The sequence below is a fragment of the Zophobas morio genome, unplaced genomic scaffold, assembly GCF_036711695.1.
Source record: "Zophobas morio isolate AGI-343-1 ecotype UQ-CSIRO unplaced genomic scaffold, CSIRO_AGI_Zmor_V1 ptg000018l, whole genome shotgun sequence".
In the NCBI taxonomy this organism is placed as follows: domain Eukaryota; kingdom Metazoa; phylum Arthropoda; class Insecta; order Coleoptera; family Tenebrionidae; genus Zophobas; species Zophobas morio.
Window position 1 is genome coordinate 5568038 of NW_026972123.1, and position 27232 is coordinate 5595269.

Below are 27232 nucleotides of genomic sequence, written 5' to 3' on the forward strand. Positions count from 1 at the left end.
AATGAATTTTTCATTCGTTGGCAGACCGAGGGGCGGAGCGTAGTTGCAAAATGTCTATTCTCAACAACAATTACCATTTTGAACATGCTTCTTGCTGTGATAAAAAGATCACGTAAATTGAAAAAGGGGCCATAATGTTAGCCCCGCCCACCCACCCTATCTAAATTGTGATGATTTTTTTGTTCGTTATGAGTCGGGGCTGGAATTTAATAACAAAACAAAAAATCTTTGTAATTTCTACTTAAATATACATAGTATACTTTGAATACACGATACTCATTTTTAATTTCTTGTAAGAAATAAGTATTTTGCAGTTAAGCTTCTCCTCCTTGGTTCACGACGAATAAAAAAATAATCACAATTTAGATAGAGCGGGTGGGCGGGCTTATATTTTGCCTTTTTGTTTTAATATGTGTAACTTCTTTTCACAACATGAAACTTAAAACATATTTAAAATAGAAAATTTGTATAAGGTAACATCCATTTTTCAATCTCTTGTTGTGAAAAGATGGCTATGTATACTAAGAAAAAAAAGGCAAACTATAAGCCCCGCCCACCCACCCTATCTCGATTCTGATGATTTTTTTTTATTCGTCGTAAGCCGAGGGGCAGAGCATAATTGTAAAGTCCTTATTTTTCTATGAGAAGCTTACCATTTTAAACATGTTTTATGTTTCTAATAATAAAAAAAATATTCACAATCGAGATGGGGTGGGTGGGCGGGGAATATATTTTCCCTTTTTTTCTTAATTTGTGTAATATTCTTTGAACAACACGATACTCAAAAACGTGATTTTAATTTCTTGTAAAGAAATAAGTATTTTGCAGTTAAGCCCCGCCCTTTTAGTTCACGATGAATAAAAAAAATAATCACAATTGAGATAGGGCGGGTGGGCGGGCTTATATTTTGGCTTTTTGTTTTAATATGTGTAGATTTCTTTTCACGACATGAAACTTAAAACATGTTTAAAATAGAAAATTTGTATAAGGAAATATCCATTTTTCAATTTCTTGTTGTGAAAATATATCTATGTATACTTAAAAAAAAAAAGGCAAAATATAAGCCCTGCCCACCCACCCTATCTCGATTCTGATGATTTTTTTTATTCGTCGTAAGCCGAGGGGTAGAGCTTAATTATAAAATCCTTATTTTTCTACGAGAAACTTACCATTTTAAACATGTTTTATGTTTCTAAGAATAAAAAAATTATTCGCAATCGAGATGGGGTGGGTGGGCGGGGTATATATTTTCCCTTTTTTTCTTAATATGTGTAGTTTTCTTTGAACAACACTATACTCAAAAACGTGATTTTAATTTCTTGTAAAGAAATAAGTATTTTGCAGTTAAGCCCCGCCCCTTTAGTTCACGACGAAAAAAAAAATAATCACAATTGAGATAGGGCGGGTGGGCGGGCTTAGATTTTGCCTTTTTGTTTTAATATGTGTAGACTTCTTTTGACAACATGAAACTTAAAACATGTTTAAAATGGAAAATTTGTATAAATAAATATCGATTTTGCAGTTAGGCTCCGCCCCATAATTGGACGTACTTTAGCACTTCCAGTTTCATTAAATCTTCGTAGGACAAATTAAAAGATAAACTATTGACAAATCCTTCTTGAACAATTTGTGATATTTATAAGCTCAACCCGCGTCGACATTGACATTACGTGAAAAAAAAAATTCCGCTGCGCATTTGACACAGAAATTTTCTGGCTACCGAAATTCCAGCGACTCCTCCAATGGAAAAGCCCATCGCTTAATTACCTTCTAGCCGACCACGTTATCGTAATTACGGATCGGCCGCCGATGTATAGAAATTATGAATACTATCACGTAGCAGATTGCTAAGGGCATTCAAACTCAATTGTAGCCAACATAATGCGTTCCATTCCAATCCAGCACAATTTTTCTTTCTCCTTTTACACGATTGTAATATTATAATTGGTTTTTTCGTCGATCGAAACCGTCCAAGCAAGAACCCAATTTTGAAAAGGAAAGAAACCGTAGAAATCGTAGAACAAGGGCCGCCGACAAAAAGCGTCGAAAGGGTTGAAAACGCAAGTCACCGAAAAAGCGACTTCCGAAGTGACAAATCAGAACGCCAGATGGTCTGATGGGATTATAATTCGGTTAGGTTTTTTGTGCTTTTCCCATTTCGCTTTAGAAGCGATAATTGGGATTTCCCTTTGTTGTTGACGCGGGTAATCGGAGACCTTGGCGACTCTCTCTAGGTCACCTTTTAATGCCGACTGCACTTTATTGCCGTTTAGCAATTAATTGCTTGAATACTAATGGATCCGTGAATCACTTATTTAGTTTATGACAATAAAACGCTCGATCAGATATGCCGCACACGACACATTATAATAATCCAACAAAGAAAATTCCAGATACACCCACAGACACAATGAGGGAAAATTATCATCGCGACGAGAAAACAACGTCGGTTATGAACCCCGAACGTCACCAATCTGCATACTTCGCGCTTTAACAGCTTAACTGTAATCGAAAGTCGCTCCGGCCCATTAGAATCCCATTCCGGTACCGTTAACGACGGCAAGAACCCATCATGTCCATTGATGAGTTCGGAAATGAATGTGCGCCGAAAACGGCGAAAATAAAACTTTTATTATACACACACTGCAAACATCGTTGTTACTGAGGTCATCAATTATTATACTCGGCGCATGAATGATTTCATAATTTTATGTCCGTTTTACGGTTTTCGGAATGAGTTGTGTTGACACTCGGCTGCAACATTCTGCGAAGATGGAATTGGCGAGGTTTAAATGCCATGTGGTGCCAGGCCGGGCCACATGATGGGCGAAAGCGAGAGAATTGGGGTCGGCGGTTTTCGAACTAGAAGGAAATGGGTTAAAACAGTCCTTTTTATCACGGGAATTTAAATCAGTGTCTATTTAAAACAAACAGGAATGCCTAAAAAATACATTTGATGATAATAGGAGCCTAAAATAGGTCGAAATTAGCTATTTTTAGGTTTCATTACTGAAAAACGTTTTTCTGAGATGGTCATCCGGATCTTTTCTTAGAATCAGATCTATAGACATAACGAAACTAAAGACAGCGAAAATCCTGATACATATAGAGTTTATTTGAACAAGTCAGGTCGTGAAGAGAAAAAGGTAAAATATAAACCCCGCCCACCCACCCTCATCTTATTTCTTATAATTTTTTCTTATTCATCATCAGCGACGCAGCTTAATAGGAAAATCTTTATTTTTTTAGCAAGAAATTACCATGTGAAAGGAAGACGAATATCAATTAGAAAAGATGCAAAATGTAAACCCGCCCACCCACCCCAATTTCAATTGTGGTTATTTTTTTTTTCAGTCGGAGCTTAATTGCAAAATCCTGATTTTCCTACAAGAAATTATCATTTGAAACATATATTTAAGTATCGTGTTGTCATAAGTGGGAGGAGTTAAGTTCCCTTTTTCTTAAAATGATATATTTAAGCTCCGCCCTCGACTTGACAACGAATGAAAAATTCATTACAACTAGGATTCGGGCGGGTGGGTGGGGCTTAATCTTTGCTCGTTTTTTTTTCTTAATATATGCAGGTTTAATTAACAAAAAAGCAAAATATAATCCCGCCCACCCGCCCCCATTTCAATTGTGGTGATTTTTTTATTGGACGTGAGCCCGGGGGTGGAGCTTAATTGCAAAATCCTGATTTTTGTACAAGAAATTATCATCTGAAATATATGTTTAATTGTTCAGGTATCATGTTGTTGTCATACGGATTAAAAATTTATCTAGCTATCATTTCCGGACAATTGTAAACTTTCGACATAAAAAAATCCTTATTTAAACATGTTTACAAACCTGCGCTTTCATGTTTATTAAAATTTTAAACACCAAAAATTCCGATATATTTTTTTATTTTTCCAATATAATATCAACTATCACTAGCACAACACAAAACTTGGACCATGAGAAAACTGAAACTGTCAATACTTTAAATTGACGAAAATTTTCAGCTTCTATTAAAAATTGATGTAATAATATTTTTCGAAAATTTTTGACACAAGGTTTTAACATCTTTAAAAAGGTGTTTTATGAAGTTTTTTTTTCAAAAAATATATAACACTATATTAATTTCCAAAAACGTCTTAAGTTAGCCTTGTTTGATTTTTGAAGACGAACCCAAATCCAATTCGGTTGAATTTTTATAACTTTTTTTTTGACAATGATTTTAATAGCTTTCGGTCAAACAAATTATCTATTTTCATTCAGGATTCAAAAAACATATTTTTCTACCATTTTTGGAAAACCCTGGAAAACTTTATACGTGGAAAACCTCAAGTTTTCTCAAAAAATATCTTGGAAAACTTTTTTCTAATTTTTACCAAATCCTGGTATCACGTGGAACGAGATATTTGAGGAAAAACATTTGTCGATGATGATTTTTTAATGGAAAAATAAGGATTTTGCAATTAAGCTCCGCCTCCCGGCCCACGACGGATAAAAAACTCGTCACAATTGAAATGAGGGCGGGTGGGTGGGGTTTATATTTTGCCTATTTTTTTAATAAACGTAGTTTTCTTCTCACAAATGAAAATGAAACATGTGAAATCTTTGCCTTTAATTTTTCCTTTGAACAATACGATACTCAAAAACATGCCTTACATGGTAATTTCTTATAGAGATATAAAGATTTTGCAATTAAGCTTCACCCGCTTGGCCAACGACGATTAAAAAAAATCATTACAACTGAGATAGGGCGGGTGGGCGGGGCTTATGTTTTGTCCTTTTTTTCTTAATATACGTAGTCTTATTTTCACAATTGAACACTACATTTTTCGGTGTCTTAGTTTAGTTATGTTTACTAACCTAACCTGACTAAATCATAAATATTTTAGGACTAGCTATCTGATTTGATTTTTCTGATTTAACCTGACCTGCTTTCATCAAGTAAAGCTTAAATATTTCTGGATTTTCCCCTTTTTCAGTGTCGTTACGTCAACTGATCTGACCTGACCCGATCAATTAAATCGTAAATATTTCAGAATTTTCAATGTGTGACCTGATCTGTGTTGATCTGACTAAGCTTGATCTGATTTCACTTTGATCAACTTAACCCAAAATATTTTAGTTTTTTCACGGTTTTTCCATCCTGATCTGACCTGACCAGACTTGATCAATTGAACCTTAACTTTTAAAATTTTTCGGTGCCTTAGTTTCGTTGTGTCCACTAACCTAACCTGACTGATCAACTTAATCATAAATATTTTAGGATTATGGCTGTCCGATTTGATCTTCCCTGATTTAACCTGGCCTGACTTGGTCAAGTAAAGCTTAAAGATTTCAGGATTTTCGCCTTCTTCAGTTTCGTTATATCAATTGATCAGACCTGACTTGATCAACTAAATTCTAAATATTTCAGGATTTTCAATGTGTGAACTATTCTGTGTCAATTTGACCAAAGTCAATTTGACCTCACCTTGATCAACTTAACCCAAAATATTTTAGTAATTTCGCGGTTTTTCCGTCCTGATCTGATCTGATCTGACCTGACCTGACCTGGCTTGATCAATTTAACTTTAAATATTTCAAATTTTTCACTGTTTTTAATTTCGTTATGTTCACTAACCTGGCCTGACTTGATCAACTAAACCATAAATATTTCAGGATTTTCGCTGTGCAACCTGATCGATCTATCCTGATTTAACCTGATCTTGATTTGTTTAATTAAACTAAATATTTCAAAATTTTCGCCATCTTTAGTTTCATTATGTCTACTGATCTGATCTAACTTGATCAAGTAAATCCTACTTATTTCAGGATTTTCGCTCTCTGATCTGACCTGACCTGACTTGATCAAAGAAAGAGTAAGCATTTCAGGCTTTTCAATGTCTGACCTGATCAGTCCAGATCTGATCTGATTTGATCAACTTGACTTAAAATATTTTAGTATTTTCGCTGTTTTTCTCTCCTAATTTGACCTAACGTGACTTGGCCAATCAAACCCTAAATCTTTCAAATTTTTTGGGAGATTTTAGCATCGTTATGTCCATTAACCTGACCCGACTTGATCAAATAAATGTCAAGTATTTCAGGATTTTGAGTGCCTGACCTGATCCGATTTGACTATACCCGAACTGACCTGCCCTGACTTGAGCAATTAAATCCTAAGCATTTCAGGATGTTCGCTGTCTAACCTGATCTGACCTAACGTGATCAAATAGACACAAAGTATTACAGGATTTTCAATGCTGACCTGATCTGTTCTGATCTGACCAACTTAATCCAAAATATTTTACTATTTTCGCTATTTTGCTTATATCATGTAAATTAAGAAAAAAATACAAAATATCAACCCCGCCCACCCACCCCATCGCAATTGTGATGATTTTTTTATTCATACAAACCTAAAACACGTTTAAAATGGTAAATTTATGTAGGGAAATAAGGATTTCGCATATAAGTACTGTCCCTCGGCTTACGACAAATAAAAAAAAAATCATAAGAATTGAGTTAGGGCGGGCGGGTGGGGCTAATATTTTGCCTTTTTTTTCTTGACATACATAGCCATCTTTTCACATGCAAGAAACTCAATCATGGTTTAAATGGTACATTTTTGCACGGATTTTGCAATTATGGGGCGGAGCCTAAAACTAGAATCGATATCTCCTTATACAAATTTTCCATTTTAAACATGTTTTAAGTTTCATGTTGTGAAAACAAGTCTACACATATTACAACAAAGAAGCAAAATGTCAGCCCGCCCACCCGCCCTGTCTCAATTGTGATGATTTTTTTTATTCGCCGTGAACCAAGGGGGCGGAGCTTAACTGCAAAATACTTGTTTCTTTACAAGAAATTAAAAACATTTTTGAGTATCGTGTTGTTGTTCAAAGAAGATCATGTAAATTAAAAAAAAAGACAAAATATTAACCCCGCCCACCCACCCCATCTCTATTGTGATGATTTTTTTTTATTCTTACAAACTTAAAACACGTTTAAAATGATAAATTTTTGTAGGAAAATATGGATTTTGCAGTTACGCTCCGCCCCTCGGCGTACTACGAATAAAAAAAATCATCAGAATTGAGAAAGGGCGGGTGGGTGGGGCTTATATTTCGCCTTTTTTTTTTTTCTTAATATACATAGCCATCTTTTCATAAACAAGAAATTTGATCATGTTTTAAATGGTACATTTTTACACGGATTTTGCAATTATGGGGCGGAGTCTAAAAATAGAATCGATATTTCCTTCTACAAATTATACATTTTAAGCATGTTTTAAGTTTTATGTTGTGAAAAGAAGTTTACACATATTAAAACAAAAAGGCAAAATGTCAGCCCGCCCACCCGCCCTGTCTCAATTGTGATCATTTTTTTTATTCGCTGTGAACCAAGAGGGCGGAGCTTAACTGCAAAATACTTATTTCTTTACAAGAAATTAAAAACAGGTTTTTGAATATTGTGTTGTTCAAAGAATACTATTTATTTTAAGAAAAAAAGGCAAATATTAACTTTATTTCATTATTTCAGGAAGTTTTATGTTGATCTGATCTGTTCTGATCTGACCAAACTCGATCTGACCTCATCTGTCCATATTTGACCTGACCTGACTGCATCAGTTGAAACCTAAATATTTCAAATTTTTCGGTGTCTTTACTTTCACTTGATCAACTAAATCGTAAATATCTGATCTCACCTGAATTGATCAACTTAATCCAAAATATTTTACTATTTTATAAATTTTTCACTGGCTTTCCCGATCACAAATATTATTATATTTTGAACCCACATTGAGTGTCTTCTATACATTTTTATAACTCTTGACTTCCAATCTTTTGGTATATTTATTTTCTACATTATCTCATTTATTATCCTGTTCTCTTCCTTTTTGTCCTGTATATTTTATCATTTCAGGGGTTATGTTATCTCTTTCCTAATTTTATCTTCCGTATGAAAAAATATTCTGATGTTTTATAGGCATAGTTTATTTTCGTCAGTCCGATGCGACGTTGTCAAGTTATTCCAATTCCCTTGAAATTTCTATCACTGGACGAATTCACAAAAAAAAATCGCAATAGAGTTAGTACCTGCTAAGATAAGAGAGATTTTGGCAAATCACATAACCTCTAAGAAAAGAGAGGGTGGGTGGGTGGGGCTAGTACCTGCTAAGATAAGACTGAAAATTCCTATAATTAACCAAATGTCCAGTTTATACACTTTCAAATTTATCGAAGGTCTTTGAAATGTGTATACCTACATAGATCGAAGACTTTCCACAAAATATTTAGTTAATTAGGACCTCTGGCTTCTTTCTCAATCTCGTACAGTTTATGGTCTCTTATTTGTATAATAGTCAACATTACGTATTTTAATACGTCTGGGGTCTACTTTGGGACCGTTATTATTTTAATATTTATGAACGACCTGTCGGGATCCAGTAAAAGTGTATGTAACAACTAATAACACTGTATTAAACACAATAGATATCACCTTCAGTTTTTACCAACTAGAGCAACGTCTTCTCCAAACCTGATTTCAATCTTCGCCCCTTTCGCATCCAACTGTCCGTTACCTGCCCCTTCGCCACACCCCTTTAGTATCAAAACCCGAACCAAGTAGGCGTCGCCCGAAATAAATCACCCTGAATGGGCTACTTTGACCAATGGTCTGCGTCAGCATGTGCGTAAATTGCGTAGCGAAAAATCCGCCTAATCCCCTCAAAATCACGAGTCACCCTCTTAAAACGTCATTATTAATTCTGACACGCCGAATAATAACAAACAGTCAAAGGTACAAATGTCTCCCGCGGGGCTATTGGAACGCACCCTGCACAAAAAAGAATGTTACAGATGTCGCTAAAAAAACTCGATAACGACATAATTTTCGCACGCCTTTCGGACAAAGGGGTGCTACCCCGTGCCGTGGCCCACCGCGGCGAGGGCGGGCAGGGGGTAATTTCGTTAGGTTGAAAGGTTTATTTAAAAAATAAATAGTTTTTTTTTGGTTCCAGGTCCACATCAAGGCCGCTTTTATCATGAACGGCGTCTGCGTGAGATGGCGCGGTTGGCTGGACCTGGAGCGCCTCGACGGCGTCGGGTGCCTCGAGTACTGCGAAGAGCGAGCCGCCCAGGAAGACGCCCTTCTGCGGGAGCAGATAGAACGATACAACCAAAGGCTGCGGGAGTTCGAGGATAAACAAAGGGGCTACCGCCAGCAGGAGCGGCCCGACCAAGAATTAGAGGTACGTGTTGGGGGCCCCTTAAGAAACTACATGAAACTCTACTGAGTCGCACCCACTCTAACCCTCTGTTCTTTTATACTTAATTTGTAAATATTTACTAGCGTACGACTTGTTGACGTAATTTTAGTTACCCATCTGATATGCAATATGTACATATGAATAAACGTATTTTTCAACTTTTCGTTTGTTTTATTTATTTTGCGCTTCTTTGCCTTTTTTGCGGTTGCTTTCAGTTACTCAACGCCCACGCGCAATTTCGCTGTTGATTTCGCTCTTTTTGTGTGTTTTGTTTGTGTTGCTTTTTTACCGTTGGTTTATTTTTCTTGTTACTCAACACTGGCAAGTCTTTTGAGAGCGGGCGATAGAGCGGTGAATTGTCGGATTAAATTAGAAGCGAGCTGGGTTTCGCTACCGGTTTTTGCCTCCTGGCTGTTTGGAGATGTGTTTGATCACTAGGTGGCTCCCACGCCGATTTCGGGAGCCGGGGGATGCATTACGGCTTGATGGGGATTAATCCGATTTTGGGTGCACCTGTTGGTGGGGGCGTCCTGGAAGAAAGGGAGTCATTGAGGGGGCGAAAAATTGCTGAAATTAAAGAGGGTTTTTTGTTCCATGGTACAGGGTGTACACTTTCTCAGACCACACCAAACTATTAGTGCAACGTTTTGTATAGTACACAGATATTTATATGAGTTTTCGTGATATATAGGTATCCTATTTAGAATTTAAGGAAAAATTTGGCAAATATATTAACAGAGGATCAAATTGAGGCTCTAAAAGGGAAAAAGTGGATATAACTTGTTAATTCTTGACGAAAAAATTTACTTTTTAGCAGATAGGCCACATTTATTAAAAAATATAAAGCAATGTTTGCTACAAAACAAAATCATTCAATTACCAAACGATTTTGTCGAAAAATATAAACTAACTTCTGATTTGGTTGACGTGCAACACATTAACGATTTTTCTGAAGAAGAAGGCAAATTTGAACTGCAATTTGCGTCTAAATTAATTGTGGATCTTTTACAATCTAACCATTTTAGCAAAATGAAGGTGTCAAATTCTCTAAACGTTTTGAATCGAAATGTTAGTTTGGAATAAAATTTGATGCGGAAGACAAATCTTCTCTAACGACAGCTGTTTTTATTGATGTTGTACATAGGTGGTTCCGGTTGATTAGTTCTAGATCAACTATTTTGGTCTTGAGCAAGTTTAATATTGCTGTCTATAGGGAAACTATAAAATTTCTTCAAGAGTTCGTTAAGTTATTATTAAACTTAAAAGTCGCTCCTGACAAATTTGGAAAAGCAGTTTGGAAGCCTATTCAAACAGGTGTTATACTGACTACAACATCAATTTTAGACCTGCAAAATTTTGTTTTTGAAAGAAAAAAACTCATTTATTAACATCGAGATTTTCTTAAGAGTGTTTAGAAAATGTATTTTCCCAAATTCGGTCAAGACATCCGGTCCCTAAGGTCATTCAATTTAAATATGACTCAAAACTTTTATCAGTTTGTCAATATTTGGACGTTTCAAATAACTCAAGTTACGAAACCGACAAAACAACACCTTCAGTTGGTTTTTTGAGTTATATTAAAAATAATAACAGAAAAGAAAACGATGTACCTAAAGGAAAAGAAAATTTAGCTTTACTAGAAATTGGAATTTGAAGAAAAAAGAACTTTCTTTGAGAGAAAAAAATGCACAGGTTACGTTATTGAAAGCTTGATAAAAAATCAAAATTTTTGCAAAAAATGTATTGTTGCTTTGGTCTCCAAGAAGAATTGTAATGAAAATTATGCAAAATTTGTGGCATTAAATGAATATAAAACTGGTGCTTTACATTACGCTTCAGAGAACGCGTTCCAAATAGCAATTTTAGTAGAGTAAATATTTTGTAATTTGAGAGATTATTTAAAGAACAATAATTTTTGCACTGGTAATGTTTTGGAAGTCATGAAGAAAGAAATTAGGAAAAATTCGACTTATCGCCCAATACAGTTTCCAACATGCTGCAACAGCAAAACAAAATTTACTGCAAGAATGATAGTTTATCGTCTGAAAATCTATGCCAGAAAAGCTAAAGAAGAAATAAGAAAAAAACAAAGAATAAAATGGTCCAGCAAAAGCTATGCAATGAGGGATTTGGTTGAAAATGCAAATCAAAAATTTGAAAAAATATAAAGAGTAACAGTTGCGTTGTCCAAAATTTCTTGAGTTTATATTAAAACTATTTAACTGACAAATTTCGAGATAAAAAATAATTATCTTGGATATTTTGTTTATTATATTATGTAAATAAGCCTAATACCACTAATTCAATAGTAGTCTCTATTTTGGCATTAGTTTTGGATCAAAAATTGCTGTCACTTGTCAGTGTTTGCTCTAATCTTATCATTATATTATTTAGGTACACTAGATTAGGTCAAGTTTTAAGTCGGTGCTTGTATACGAAATTAAGACCCAAAAATCCCAAAATAGGCACTTACATTTATTTTATCTTTTTACATAGATAAATATAATACATTTTTTGGTTGATGTGGAAATTCTCACAAGATTCATTGACTTGGCAATGATGTCAAGACCTGCTCAAATTTGCGAACTTGAGTCAAAAATTGATAATTTATTCGGTGAAAACGCTAGCCTACGTGTTGAAGTTCAAAAGTTACAAGATTTTTGGAAAAAAAATCAAAATTTTGAAACATCATTTTGTAATTTTATTTGGAATCTGCAAAACCGAATGCTTTGAAATCTTGGAGATGTTTTAAAGTTGTCAAAAATATGGAAACTTTTTGATTAAAATCTATTTGCTCATCCCCCCTAAAAAAATGATGACGTCACCCCAAAATTTTGCTGAATAAATTCTACCGAAAATGTGCAACATATTATCAGTTTTTACTTGTGTTTTTTAGATTTACACCCTTTTTTCTCAGAGGATGACATTTGCCAAAATTAGTCTCATCTTAGCTAGGACTAGCCCCACCCACCCGCCCTCTATTTTTTTGGAAGCTATGGCATTTGCCAAAATCAGTTTTATCTTAGCCAGTTCTAGCCCCGCCCACCCACCCCCTCTTTTCTCATAGATTATGTCATTTGCCTCTTGTAAAAATGAAATCTACACAAATTAAAACAAAAAGGCAAAATATAAGCCCGCCCACCCGCACTATCTCAATTGTGATTATTTTTTTATTCGCCGTGAACTAAGGGGACGGAGCTTAACTGCAAAATACTTATTTCTTCACAAGACATTAAAATCACGTTTTTGATTATCGTGTTGTTCAAAGAATACTACACATATTAAGAAAAAAAGGGAAAATATATACCCCGCCCACCTTCCCCATCTCGATTGTGAAGATTTTTTTAATTCTTAGAAACATAAAACATGTTTAAAATGGTAAGTTTCTCCTAGAAAAATAAGGATTTTATATTATGCTCTGCCCCTCGGCTCACGACCAATAAAAAAATCATCAGAATCGAGATAGGGTGGGTGGGCGGGGCTTATATTTTGGCTTTTTTTTCTTCTTAATATACATAGCCATCTTTTCACAACAAGAAATTGCAAAATCGATGTTTCTTTATACAAATTTTCCATTTTAGACATGTTTGAAGTTTCATGTTGTGAAAAGAAATCTACACATATTAAAACAAAAAGGCAAAATATAAACCCGCCCACCCGCCCTATCTCAATTGTGATTATCTCTTTATTCGTCGTGAACTAAGGGGGTGGAGCTTAACTGCAAAATACTTATTTCTTTACAGGAAATTAAAAGCACGTTTTCGAGTATCGTGTTGTTCAAAGAAAACTACACATATTAAGAAAAAAAGGGAAAATATAAACCCCGCCCACCCACCCCATCTCGAGTGTGAAGATTTTTTTTATTCTTAGAAACATAAAACATGTTTAAAATGGTAAGTTTCTCGTAGAAAAGTAAGGATTTTACAATTATGCTCTGCCCCTCGGCTCACGACGAATAAAAAAATCATCAGAATCGAGATAGTGTGGGTGGGCGGGGCTTATATTTTTCCTTTTTTTTTCTTAATATACATAGACATCTTTTCATAACAAGAAATTGCAAAATCGATATGTCCTTATACAAATTTTCCATTTTAAACATGTTTGAAGTTTCATGTTGTGAAAAGAAATCTACACATATTAAAACAGAAAAGCAAAATATAAGCCCGCCCACTCGCCCTATCTCAATTGTGATTATTTTTTTATTGGTCGTGAACTAAAGGGGGCGGGGCTTAACTGCAAAATACTTATTTCTTTACAAGAAATTAAAATCACGTTTCTGAGTATCGTGTTGTTCAAAGAATACTACAACAAGACAAATCTTCTCTAACGACAGCTGTTTTTATTGATGTTGTACATAGGTGGTTCCAGTTGATTAGTTCTAGATCAACTATTTTGGCCTTGAGTAAGTTTAATATGGCTGTCTATAGGGAAACTATAGAATTCCTTCAAGAGTTCATTAAGTTATTTTCAAATTTAAAAGTCGCTCCTGACAAATTTGGAAAAGCAGTTTGGAAGCCTATTCAAACAGGTGTTTTACTGACAACATCAATTTTAAACATGCAAAACTTGTTTTTGACGAAAAAAAAACTCATATTTATTAACATCGAAATTTTCTCAAGATTGTTTAGAAAATGTATTTTCCCAACTTCAGTCAAGACATCCGGTCCCTCCGGCCTTTCAATTTAAATATGACTTAAAACTTTTATCAGTTTCTCAATATTTGGACGTTTCAAATAACTCAAGTTACGAAACCGACAAAACAACACCTTTAGTTTGTTTTTTGAGTTATATTAAAAATAATAACAGAAAAGAAAACGATGTTCCCAAAGGAAAAGAAAATTTAGCTTTGCCTAGAAATTAGAATTTGAAGAAAAAAGAACTTTCTTTGAAAGAAAAAAATGCTTTGTACAGTTGCACAGGTTACGTTGTTCAAAGCTTGATAAAAAATAAAAATTTTTGCAAAAAATGTATTGTTGCTTTGGTCTCTAAGAAGAATTGTAATGAAAATTATGCAAAATTTGTGGCATTAAAAGAATATAAAACTGGTGCTTTACATTACGCTTCAGAGAACGCGTTCCAAATAGCAATTTTAGTAGAGTAAATATTTTGTAATTTGAGAGATTATTTAAAGAAAAATAATTTTTGTACTGGTAATGTTTTGGAAGTCATGAAGAAAGAAATTAGGAAAAATTCAACTTATCGCCCAATACAGTTTCCAATGTGCTGCAACAGCAAAACAAAATTTACTGCAAGAATGATAGTTTACCGTCTGAAAATCTATACCAGAAAAGCTAAAGAAGAAATGAGGAAAAACAAAAAATAAAATGGTCCAGCAAAAGCCATGCAATGAGGGATTTGGTTGAAAATGCAAATCAAAAATTTGAAAAAAATTAAAGAGTAATAGTTTCGTTGTCCAAAATTTGTTGAGTCTATATTAAAACTATTTAACTGACAAATTTCGAGATAAAAAATAATTATCTTCGATATTTTGTTTATTGTATTATGTAAATAAGCTTAACACCATTAATTCAATAGTAGCCCCTATTTAAAATTTTCCTAGTAACGCCACTGACCTTTTGGCATTAGTTTTGGATCAAAAAGGTAGGTTAGGTCAGGTTTTAAGTCAGTCTTTGTATACGAAATTAAGACCCAAAAATCCCAAAATAGAGGCATTTACATTAATTTATTTTATCCTTTTACATAGATAAATATAATACATTTTTTGGTTAATGTGGAAATTCTGACAGGATTGATTGACTTGGCAATTATGTCACTAAAGTTACAAAAATCCTTCTAGTATTACTGAGCGTGATAATTTTTCTGCAAGTACATCAGCCGACGGTACGTTTTTACTTCCCGAGCCTAAGCAAAGGAAGTATTGTAATCGAGTCCGTCTGCCGACTTTCTACTTTTAGAAATAGGTCTCCCGTTTCCGTCTGTCTGTCTGTCTGTCTGTCCACCGTCCTTGATTTTTATTAGTCTCCAAAAGTACTGGGCCGATTGTTGTCAAATTTTGTATTTAAATTAGGAATATCGTGTAAATGGTAAACCGCTGAAAATTTGTCTAATCATCCCCACCACTAATGTGATGACGTCACTTCAAAATTGTATTTAGTAAGTGGATTTTAAAATATATAAAATAACACAGTCCTACACATGTAGTTTTTGACTCCGAATTGAGTTTATACCCGAAACGTCCAGATTTTTGTAAAAAAAAATCAAAATTTTGAAACAACATTTTGCAATTTAATTTGGAATGTGCAAAACCGAATGCTTTGAAATCTTGGAGATTGGATGCAAAAAATTGATGACGTCTCCCCAAAATTTTGCTGAATAAGTTCTCCAAAATGTGCAAAATATTATAACTTGTTACTTGTGATTTATTATTATATTTATATTTTTTAAATTTGTCCCCTTTTTTCTCATTTGCCAAAATTAGTCTCATCTTAGCTAGCACTAGCCCCGCCCACCCGCCCTCTATTTTCTTAGAGGCTGTGACATCTGCCAAAATCAGATTTATCTTAGCAAGTACTATCCCCGCCCACCCACCCCCTCTTTTCTCAGACGACTATGTCATTTGCCTCTTGTAAAAACTTGTGAAATTTAAAAGGTGTTAAATTGCAAATTTCCATAGTAACGACTTAAATTCCTAAATCTGATTGGGTGATTATTGTTTATGTTTCGTTCCACTTCAGGAGCGAGGGAAGGTCTGTTGGAACATCTTTCGACCAATTTATTCTATTCAGTGAAAGTTTTTGTCTCTTTGCGGATACAAGTTGATAAATTATCGCTAATAGGCAAGAGTGTAATACTTTTGATATCTTTTTGCATAGTTTATTAAGCTTTATTCGTATATATTTTTTCACAGGTTTTTACAATGACTTGGAATGGCGCAGTTACACGAAATGTGTCAGCCCTTAAATCTGGTTTTGATCTTTGTATTTCCATGGTAAATGCGTGGGAATTGACAAACAACAATTAGTAGTATTAATTACAGGCTTAATAAGATTCCCAGTAGGGGTACTCAATCTACATAATACGAATAAATCAATAAAATGAATAAAATAAATATTCGAGCATTATATTATCTTCCATACTTCTTTCATCCAGTCCAGTCCTCTTTCATCCTCGTTTAGGACTTCTTCCCTACTTTCCTCCGATTCTCTCAATCCTTCACATCCTTCCAGCATATGCTCTATTGTTTCTCCCTCTCTCCAACATATTCTACATCTTCTGTCAGTTTCATCCATCCAAAAATTATTCTCTTCCTCTTCATTTCCACATCTAAATCTCGCCATCAATCTTTTCTCCTTTATACTCTCTCTCCGTGTGTACTTTGGTACTTCATCCTTTACTAGTTTTCTGTACTCTGCATTATATCTAGACTCTGATATTCTCGATCTGGGTTCTTGCTTATCTATATCCTTATCTCTTACACTTAGTTCTTCTTTCATACTCCTTCCCATTTCTCTCATTCTCTCTATTTCTTCACATGCATATCCCTTTCCTTCATAATACTTGTCTCTTTCTTTCCAACATTCTTGCAATATTTTACAATCACCTCTCTCACTAAACTTCTCTTTAAATCCAACCGCCCTTTTACCCGCTTCCACTCTCATTTTCTCTCTTTTTGTTTCTTTTCTCACTATATACTCCGGCGTATACTTTTCCAATCCCAATTTTGAGTATTTTTCTTGCACTCTCTCTTCTTTATATTCCCTCCATCCCCAAATCTCAGCTCCGTACATAAATACACTTTTGATCAAACTATCAAACATCATCATTCTTCTCTTATAATCATGTCCAAATTTTCTCTTTCCTATTCCCCATACTATTCCTATCGCTTTGTTCGCTTTTCGGGCCATTTCTTGAATATGCGCTCTATGTGAGTTATTGCTCTTTAATGTATATCCTAAGTACTGGAATTCTTTCGCCTGTTCAATCTTCTTCCCTCTCCATGCCCACTTTTTCTTCTCCTTTCTTACTTTCTTCCCAAACACCACCATTTTTGTTTTTTCGACATTCACTTCCAATTCCTTTTTTTTACATACTTTTCGAAGCTTTTAATCATTGTTTTCATTTCTTCTCTTTTCTTTGCCACAATCACCAAATCATCTGCGTACGCCAACGACCACACTTTCTCTTTGCCCACTACCACTAGAAAGCTCTATACAAAAATGCATTAATTATATGGTAGTGCCATTAAAAAAAAATTGGCCTTGCATATTATATAAATATATATACAATTTTGTACAATTGGCTCTCAAGATATTTAACCGTTTGCATACATTTCAAACCTTTTGTTTGTGAATTATTCGGAGTGTTAAATACAATAAGTATTGACGTTTTTTGATTTATTCGTGGGTCACTCATTGACGTAACATCATTGAGTAGGCCGCTGAGTCACTGCATACATGTTGCATCGGTCATATTCATGTATAAAAATGAAGCTCGTATTATCAGCAAACATTAGTTTCGAGATTAATTCCTGTCATATCATTAAAATATAGCTGAAACATAGCGGTCCTAGTATTGAGCCTTGAAGCACACCTTGAACAATAATCAATTTTCTTGATACTTATGTTATTACAAATTCGTATTACAACCACCAAACTACAATGTAGGAATACACGATCATAAATTAGAAAAGCGTCACAATAAATGTCATGAAAATACTGAAACCAATATTATATTATAAGGTTGTTTGGTTCCATATCACATTCCGGGATTGGATTACATCTACTGAATCTTGGCAAGTTTTTAAAAAGTTCACTATCGAGGTTGCCTTTAGGCTCTGATTGAAAGTGAGCTACCAACAAAATTCGTACATTCGAGAAGTTTAATTTCTCTCTTTCAACTTCCTCCAACATATGGAATGTGGAGCTTTCCAGAATTTAGTACCATCTTGGAATTGAAGTTACCCTAAATCTTGAGCAAAATCTGCTACAGCGGATCCTTTTCAAAATTTGACGAATCTAGTTGATTTGGAATTTTTCCCTAAAAACGGAAGTGGATTTTTTTATATTTCTTATTCACGTATTTTGTTTATGCTATACGAATATATAGTATTCAGAACATCACTGAAAATAAAATTCAATAACGGCGGATGCACGCCTGACCCTTGACTTGACTTCATGTGTGTTAATAAATTGTTCCTCGTCAAACAAAAATTTCTACAAGTCATTAATCCCTGATGACATAACCCCAAAACAATTATTCAAAGTTAATGAAGTGTACTCGGTAAATTCATATAAACTGGAGAGAGTTGACATTTTTTTATGAATGCTGTTTTAAATTAATTTTTAAAATAAAGTGAAAATAAAGAAAATCTGAAGTAATTGATGATATTAGCTTTGTTACCAGCTTCAAATATAGGAAATACGCGAGATACTTTCCACATTTGTAATATAGACAAGTGATTTTAAAATTAAATTGTGTACCTGCTTGACATAAAGGTTCTAACAAATATTCAAGATAATTAATAACCTAGAAAGCCGGTATATCATTTGGCGGCTTTTAAAATATCACAGTCGTTAGTCAGAAACATGTTTATTTTGTATTCCAGATCGCTAGACATGACGAACAGTAATTTTCTTGTCATACAGTTGCACTCTAGTAATCACTAAAACTTGAAGATTGGAGACCTTAACCCTATAAGAGATAAAAATTGCCTCAAGAAAGTGACGAGAAAAGTCATAAAGAAAAAAAACAAATGAAAAACGAAAAATTGGTCCAGATTGTTTGAAAAATTAAAGATATGATTTTGTGAACTTTATTTTTTTTCGGAGATTATTAGTCTAATAAAAATACCGACCGACGGCAGACAGACAAACCGACAGACAGACGGAAACTGAAGAACTATTTTTTCGTACTTTGGGGTTCATAAAATGTCAAAAAAATTGAAAAGTAGCCTACAATCAACAACTCAAGCCCCTCTATCGAAATTCCAAGATTAACACATCACCGCTCGCATCCGTAATAAATCCCAATTCCCCTAAAACGTCTAAATATTATATGAAATCCATCATGCCTCTCGAATCTGAATGGCCCCATTCAATCTCTGAATCTCCGCCGGCCCTTTAATAAATCATCTGTCGAAAGTCTAGTATTATGTTATTACAGTTATTTGCAGCGATTCTGCATCCTGTTTAGTCAAACAAACGCACAAAGCCCTTGCACCGGTCAGTTTCGCACACAATAGCCCTGAACGGGCCCTTCGCGTCCCTTTCGCCGGATCAATAACTCATCGAAACTCGGACGGGCAAGTGCAACTTATCGTTTCGAAAATCATTAAATCATCGGCAAATTCGCGAGCGGGCCGTGGGGGGCAGCGGCGGGGGGCGCCCTCGGCGGGGCGCAGCGGGACGGCATATTGACGTTTGAAAAGGTGCCGAAGTGAAAAATCAAAAAGGGACCCAGATATTTGTGTTTATGATGCCTCCCGGGGAGATTCGAGTTTGGCCACGTTTTAGCTACTGTTAGCATATGTCAGAGGTGGATAGGTGGATAATAAGCTTAGTGTCGGATGAGGGGGCAGGGGGCGAGAGTCGGGACATGGGAAGAAGAGAAGCTTTTGTTGGGTGCTTGACTGGGTTGCTTGAAAGGAAAAAACAACCAAAGAATTGGGTTTTTTGTGTGTTTTTGCAAAAGTCTAACCGTCAATGTTGCTTTTTCCATGTAAATTTTTATTATTTTTGTGGTGTTTTGATTTGTGATCTAGTTTTCATTGTCACCAATTACGTAGGTCGTAAAGAGAATGATCATTTATTGTGATTGGTTGAATCAAAAATGAAAAATGATCTGGATGTTAATATCTTTCAGTAATAAAGCGCAATGCAGAAAACCCGTAGTATTTGAGCCCATTTTCTTTGAGGAATTTATTAACTAGCTTGATCCTGAAGAATTGCAGAATGGATATTTTCAGAAATTTTCCAGATTTCATTACGAGATTCTGAAAAAATGGTAAGCTTTCGAGAAAATTAGGCCAAATGAAACCTCTGTAAGTTGAAATCAACAAAATAATTTCTTTCGAAGATGGTCAAAAAAAGTAGAAATCCATAAGGTTTATTGAAAAATTGAGCTTTTGAGAAAGTTGTCTAAAAATTCATTAGAACTTTTGAAACATAGATTCTGACATGTTGATTCGGAAAGTATACCGTGTTTATGATGTTGGAGCAAATTTCAGAAATTTTCGCTATAAATTTGAATTTTTTTCAAAATTCAAAAATTTCGAATTTTCGATAGGCGATTCTTAAAAAATGGTACTTTTCGAAAAAATGAGATGCAACTTAACTTCTGTAGGTTGAAATGAACAAAAAAATTGGTCTAAAGAGTTTAGACAGTACTTCCCTCGCTGCCGGAAACATAAGGACGGCATGTCTATTATTTTTTTTTTATCATTACATTTTTGTAGCGGAGCATCTTAAAAAATTTTTGCGATGACGTCATCAACATTTTTGCAAGGACATGTATTTCATGTGTCGGTCTCGCTGAAAATAAAACTATTTCTATAAATTATTAAAAATGATCTTTGAAATTCTATCTTTAAGTTCTTGATTTTTATTTTTCATTTCTAATTTTTTTCTAGATTTTCTCGTTTTTTTATTTCCTCGTTTTTTTTAGTTTTTCCATTTCTTTTATTTTTTTCAATGTTTCTTATCATTTTATAATTATTTTTCGTTTATCCAATTTTTTTAGACAACTATTTTAAAAGTGAAATTTTTCCAAGGGTCCCCCCTTCTTCAAATTTCGGCCAATTTTTGACATTTTCGAAACTTAACTAAGCAAATTTTCTGGTAGATTTCGAGCTGTAGAAGTCACTTCCGGCGTCGTTTCTTTGATAACTGCAGCCGTTTTTCCGGAATCGACCGTTGAAGTATCGAAATTTTTAGAAATTCTCAAAAAATCGCATTTCATACCGATTCTTTCGAAAATGTTGCTCCGTGACCATCGACACCCTACATTTTTGGAATCAGCTTGTGGAGATCTACGTCCCTGAATTTTTTCAGAATTTCGCATATATTTCTGGTAGATTTCGAGCTAATTTCCAATTTTAAAATTTTTCAGTATTTCAATTTTACAATACATATTTTCTATTTTCGATTTTGCATTAATCTTTCGATTTTTCAATATTTTTTTCTTCAATTTTTCAAATTCCTGCTGTCGAGTTTTTCAAAATTTTCATTTTATACTTTTTCGTTCTTTCATTTTTCATTTTACAATCATGTAATTCTTCCATTTTTTTGATTCGAAAAGTTGAAAAATCAAAAATTAAAAAGTCGTAACATTTTAAAAAATCGGAAAACTGAAAATCGAAAAATTTCAAATCGAAGAACTGAAGAAACGTAAAAGTGAAACATTGAAAAACCAAAAATCGAGAAACCTAAAAATCCAAATGAATAAAAAAATTGGAAAAAAGAAAAAACGAATCGAATATAAAATTTGGAAAACCCAAAAACTGTAAAATCGAAAAACTGTAACACTGAAAGATCGAAAAATTAAAACGAATAAACGAAAAAGTTTTAAAATCCAATAAATGAAAAATTTTAAAATTGTAAAATTGAAAAAGTGAAAATTTTATAAATTGTAGCGATCATTATATATTTAAAATGAAGTCAAATTACAAATCAAAAATTCAAGGAATGAAAAACTGAAAAATCGAGAAACTGAAAAAACGAAGAATTAAAAATGCTAAAAGTTGAACAATCGAAAAACTGGAAGCCGATAAATCGCAAATCGAAGAATTGAAAAATACAAACATTGAAAAATTTTACATTGAAGAGGAAACACTGAAAAGCCGAAAAAATACGGAAAATAAGAAGCCGAAACGAAAAACTGCAAATATAAAAATTGAAAACATGAAAAACTGAATAATCGATAAATTGAAAAATTGAAAATTGAAAATTCCTGAAAAATTGAATAGTCCAAAAATTGAAAACTCCTAAAACTGCAAATCGAACAATTGCAAAATCTAAAAATTGAAACATCCAAAAGCTGGAAAGTCAAAAAACTGGGAAATTTAAAAATGAAAACTCGAAAATTTGAAGAAATGAAAGAAAAGATTGAAGACTGGAAAAATTGAAAAAGTTTTAAAATCCAATAATTGAAAAATAGAAAAATTCTAAAATTGTAAAATTGAAAAAGCGATTATCTAATTTTAGAAATTAATATATGTAAAATGAAAACTGGAAAAATTGCAAATCGCAAATTGAAGAAAAGAAAAATTGAAAAATCATGAAACTGAAAAATTGAAATCCAAAATTTGAAAAATCGAAAAATTTAAAACCGAAAAACTGTAAATAAAAAATTAAAAGATCGAAAAATTGAAAAAATCAAGAAAATAAAATCCGAAATGAAAAACTGCAAATGTAAAAATTGAAGACATGAAAAATTAGAAAATCTTCAAACTGAAATATACAAAATTTGTAAAATCGAAAAACTGAAAAATATATTTCGTAAAATTCAAAAATAGGAAAAAAATTGAAAAATTGCATTGCGAAAAACTGAAGAAACAAAAAACCGAAAAATTAAAATTGATAAAACAAAAACTTATAAAATTGGAACAACTTACCTAATTGAAAAATGGAAAATTGTGAAACAAGAAAATAAAAAACCGAAACGAAAAATTGCATGTCAAAAATTTGAAGAAATGAAACATTTCAGAACCGAAAAATTGAAAATTAAAAATCGATAGAATGAAAAATCGTATAAATAAAATAGGAGTAAAATATAACATTCAAAAACTGAACAATTGAAAAAATTAAGAAAATAAAAAGCCGAAGCGAAAAATTGAATAATCTAAGAAGTGAAACGTCCAAAACATGGAAAATCGAAAAACTGAAGAACTTAAAAATGAAAATTCGAAGAGTTACATGTCGTAAAATTGAAGAAACAAAAAAAAAATGATACATTGGAAATCGGAAAATTGAAAAAATTGAAATTGAAAAAACAAAAGTTATAAATTCGGAATTTCAATATTCGAATAATGGTGAAAATAAAGAAAATAAAAAAGGAAAAATTGCAATTCGAAAATTTTAAGAAATGAAAAATTGCAGAATCGAAAAACCGAAGAGTTGAATACATGAAAAAGTCTTAAAATCGAATGATTGAAAAATGGAAAGATTCGAAAATGGTGAAATTGAAAAAGTGAAAAATTTTAAAAATTGTTGTTTGTTACATACTTCAAATCAAAATTGGACAAATTACGAATCAAATTTGAAGAGACGAAAAATTGGAAAGTTATAAAATTGAAAATTCATGAAATTGAAAAATCTAAAATCAAGTGAAAAAATCTAAAAATTGAAAACCGAAAAATTGCAATTGACAAAAATATATTAAAATCTAAACATTGAAAAACCAAAAAATTGAAAAAATTAAGAAAATAAAAAGCCGAAACGAAAAATTGAATAATCTAAAAATAGAAAAATTAAAAACTGAAAACTTTTGAAACTGCAAATCTAAAAATTGAAAAATCTAAGAAGTGAAACCTCCAAAACATGAAAAATCGAAAAACTGAAGAACTTAAAAATGAAAATTCGAAGAGTTGCACGTCGTAAAATTGAAGAAACAAAAAAAAATGATACATTGGAAATCGGAAAATTGAAAAAACAATAGTTATAAAATCGGAATTTCAATATTCGAATAATTGTAAAAATAAAGAAAATAAAAAAGGAAAAGTTGCAATTCGAAAATTTTAAGAAATGAAAAATTGCAGAATCGAAAAACCGAAGAGTTGAATACATGAAAAAGTCTTAAAATCGAATAATTGAAAAATGGAAGGATTCGAAAATGGTATAATTGAAAAGTGAAAAATTTTAAAAATTGTTATGTTTGTTACATATTTCAAATCAAAATTGGACAAATTACGAATCAAATTTGAAGAGACGAAAAATTGTAAAGTTATAAAATTGAAAAATCATGAAATTGAAAAATCTAAAATCAAGTGAAAAAATCTAAAAATTGAAAACCGAAAAATTGCAATTGACAAAAATATATTAAAATCAAAACATTGAAAAACCAAAAAATTGAAAAAATTAGGAAAATAAAAAGCCGAAACGAAAAATTGAATAATCTAAAAATTGAAAAATTAAAAACTGAAAACTTTTGAAACTGCAAATCTAAAAATTGAAAAATCCAAGAAGTGAAACCTCCAAAACATGAAAAATCGAAAAACTGAAGAACTTAAAAATGAAAATTCGAAGAGTTGCATGTCGTAAAATTGAAGAAACAAAAAAAATGATACATTGGAAATCGGAAAATTGAAAAAATTGAAATTGAAAAAACAAAAGTTATAAAAACGGAATTTCAATATTCGAATAATTGTAAAAATAAAGAAAATAAAAAAGGAAAAATTGCAATTCGAAAATTTTAAGAAATGAAAAATTACAGAATCGAAAAACCGAAGAGTTGGATACATGAAAAACTCTTAAAATCGAATAATTGAAAAATTGAAAGATTCGAAAATGGTAAAATTAAAAAAGTGAAAAATTTTAAAAATTGTTATGTTTGTCACATATTTCAAATCAAAATTGGACAAATTACGAATCAAATTTGAAGAGACGAAAAATTGGAAAGTTATAAAATTGAAAAATCTAAAATCAAGTGAAAAAATCTAGGAGATGAAAAATCGAAAAATTGCAAATCAAAAAAATATTATAAAATCAAAACTACTTTATAAAGATTGTCAGAAATCAAAAAACTTTATATATTTTTTTAAAGAAGCAGGATTTATTGGACTGGACTTTAGGGGCGATAGTTCTCTAGAAATTATTATTATTATTATTATTAATGCATAGTGTCCACGGGTGGGGAACCCAATTACAGGACACAGAAACGTTGTACAAATATTTTAAGCATAACTTTAACTTGGCTCTGTTTGGTAGTATCTTTTAATCTGACCTAAAGTGCAGTTAAATAGATCGACTTGATTCTCGATGTCCATATAATTAACAACCATTTGAACAAGTGGAGAATTTGCTCTACTGATAGTGCGTACAGTGGGCAAATAGAAAGAATTTTTACTACGCATGTTCCCTCTGTTGATCTTAAGTGATAAATTGCAAAGTATATCAGGACACTCTTGCAGTCCTTTGCCAATTTTAAATAAAGTTATTACCGAGTGCTCTCTACGTCTATTTAGCAAAGATGGAATTTTGAATCTACCCAGAAGTAAATCCTGAGGATAACCTCTCAGGGGATAAACGCCATCGACTATGTAGGACACCGTCTTAAGAAAACGTCTTTGTATTCTTTCAAGGGAAGAAATGTGGATATTATATACAGGACTCCATATGACAGAGGCGTATTCAAGACAAGATCTACAGTAAGTGAAATAGAGTAATTTCAGTGTTTCAATATCACCAAACTCCCGACCATTCCGGATGACAAAGCCTAAGGATTTGAAAGCAGACTCAGTTATTGCCTGAATATGTTGACTGAATGAAAGTTTTGAGTCGAAGACCACCCCAAGATCGCGTATAACTTCAGGCCTAGTAAGAACGGTGTTATCAATGCTGTATCTGTAAATAATGGGTTTTTCTTTTTTGGTGAATGACATGGCATAGCATTTAGTTTTATTAATCATTAAATTGTTATTCAAACACCATCTGTAAACTCTGTCAAGACATTTTTGAAGCCGAAGAGAATCATGAAATGAATTGACTACAGTATAAATCTTCAAATCATCCGCAAAGAGAAGGGAATGCACATCTATGGCATCAACAATGTCATTAATATACATATTGAAAAGCAAGGGACCCAATACGGAGCCTTGTGGAACACCTGTCTCTTGTTTGAACAGTTCTGATTTAAATCCATTGATTTTAACAAATAAATATCGACTGTCTAAATAAGAATTTAACAATGAAATTAATGAGTCCGAAAACCCAAAACATTCCAACTTTTGCATTAGGAGGCGATGGTCAATTTTATCAAATGCCTTTGATAAATCAGTATAAATGACGTCCACTTGGCATTGGTTGTCTAATGAATCACTTAAAAATTGTGTTATGGAAAGAAGATTTGACATAGTGGAGCGTCCTTTGGTAAAACCATGCTGAGTTGAGGAAATCATTTGTGATATATGATGGGACAAAATATTATGTAATACTGTTTCAAACACCTTGGCAAAATTAGAAATAATAGATATGGGCCTATAATTTTCAACATTTGATTTTTCTCCTTTTTTGTAAACAGGGCAAATTCTAGAGTACTTCCATTTATTAGGAAAAGTACATGTCTTTAAAATAAGGTTGAATATACTAGTTAATGGTGTCGTGAACACATTTGCACAATCTTTCACTACAAAAGCTGGTATTTGATCAGGTCCGTTAGTCATTTTGGGTTTTAAGTTCTTAATGGCGTTATATACATTCTCTTCACTGATGTGTTTTACGCTAAGAATATTTTTATTTAGACTTGTACATTTAAGATTAACAGATGGATTTTTGTCAGTAAAAGATTGGGCAAAGTGATTAGCAAATGCGTCAACAATATCCTTGGGATTGGAAAGGTTTGAATCTTTGTACGTCATATTCTGTGGAAAAAGGTCTGATTTTTTTTGGAGTTTATAAATGCCCAAAACCTCTTAGGGTCTAACTTAACACAGTAATTCATTCGTTGCAAATACAATTTATAGGCATCTTTTATTTTAGATTTCAACTGGGTTCTCAAAGTTTTAAATGTCAGATAGTCATCCGGAGATTTAGTTTTACTATACTTTTTCCAAGCAGATTTCTTTTGCTTCACTATTTTGATAATAGAGCCATTGAACCAATTGGGATAATTACCTACATGAGTTACTTTCCTTGGAACATGCATTTGGAAAATCTCATCTAAGATTTGATAGAACTTAGAAACGGCTTCCTCAACAGTGTTAAAAATATTAAGAACCGACCAGTCCACTAACAAAAGTTTCTCATAGAGAATATTAAAATTACATTTACTAAAATTATAATCAGAGGCCACCGAAATTGGAAATTTCTT

General features: G+C 32.9%; 1 protein-coding gene across 1 annotated transcript in view; it reads left to right on the forward strand.

Moving 5' to 3' along the window:
• LOC135130886 (protein big brother-like) overlaps positions 1–27232 on the forward strand; it is a 142398-nt gene that overhangs the window by 64700 nt on the left and 50466 nt on the right. The window contains exon 3 of the mRNA XM_064058335.1: positions 9002–9232. Within this exon, the coding sequence (XP_063914405.1) occupies positions 9002–9232 (231 nt within the window). The remainder of the gene's footprint in view (positions 1–9001; positions 9233–27232) is intronic.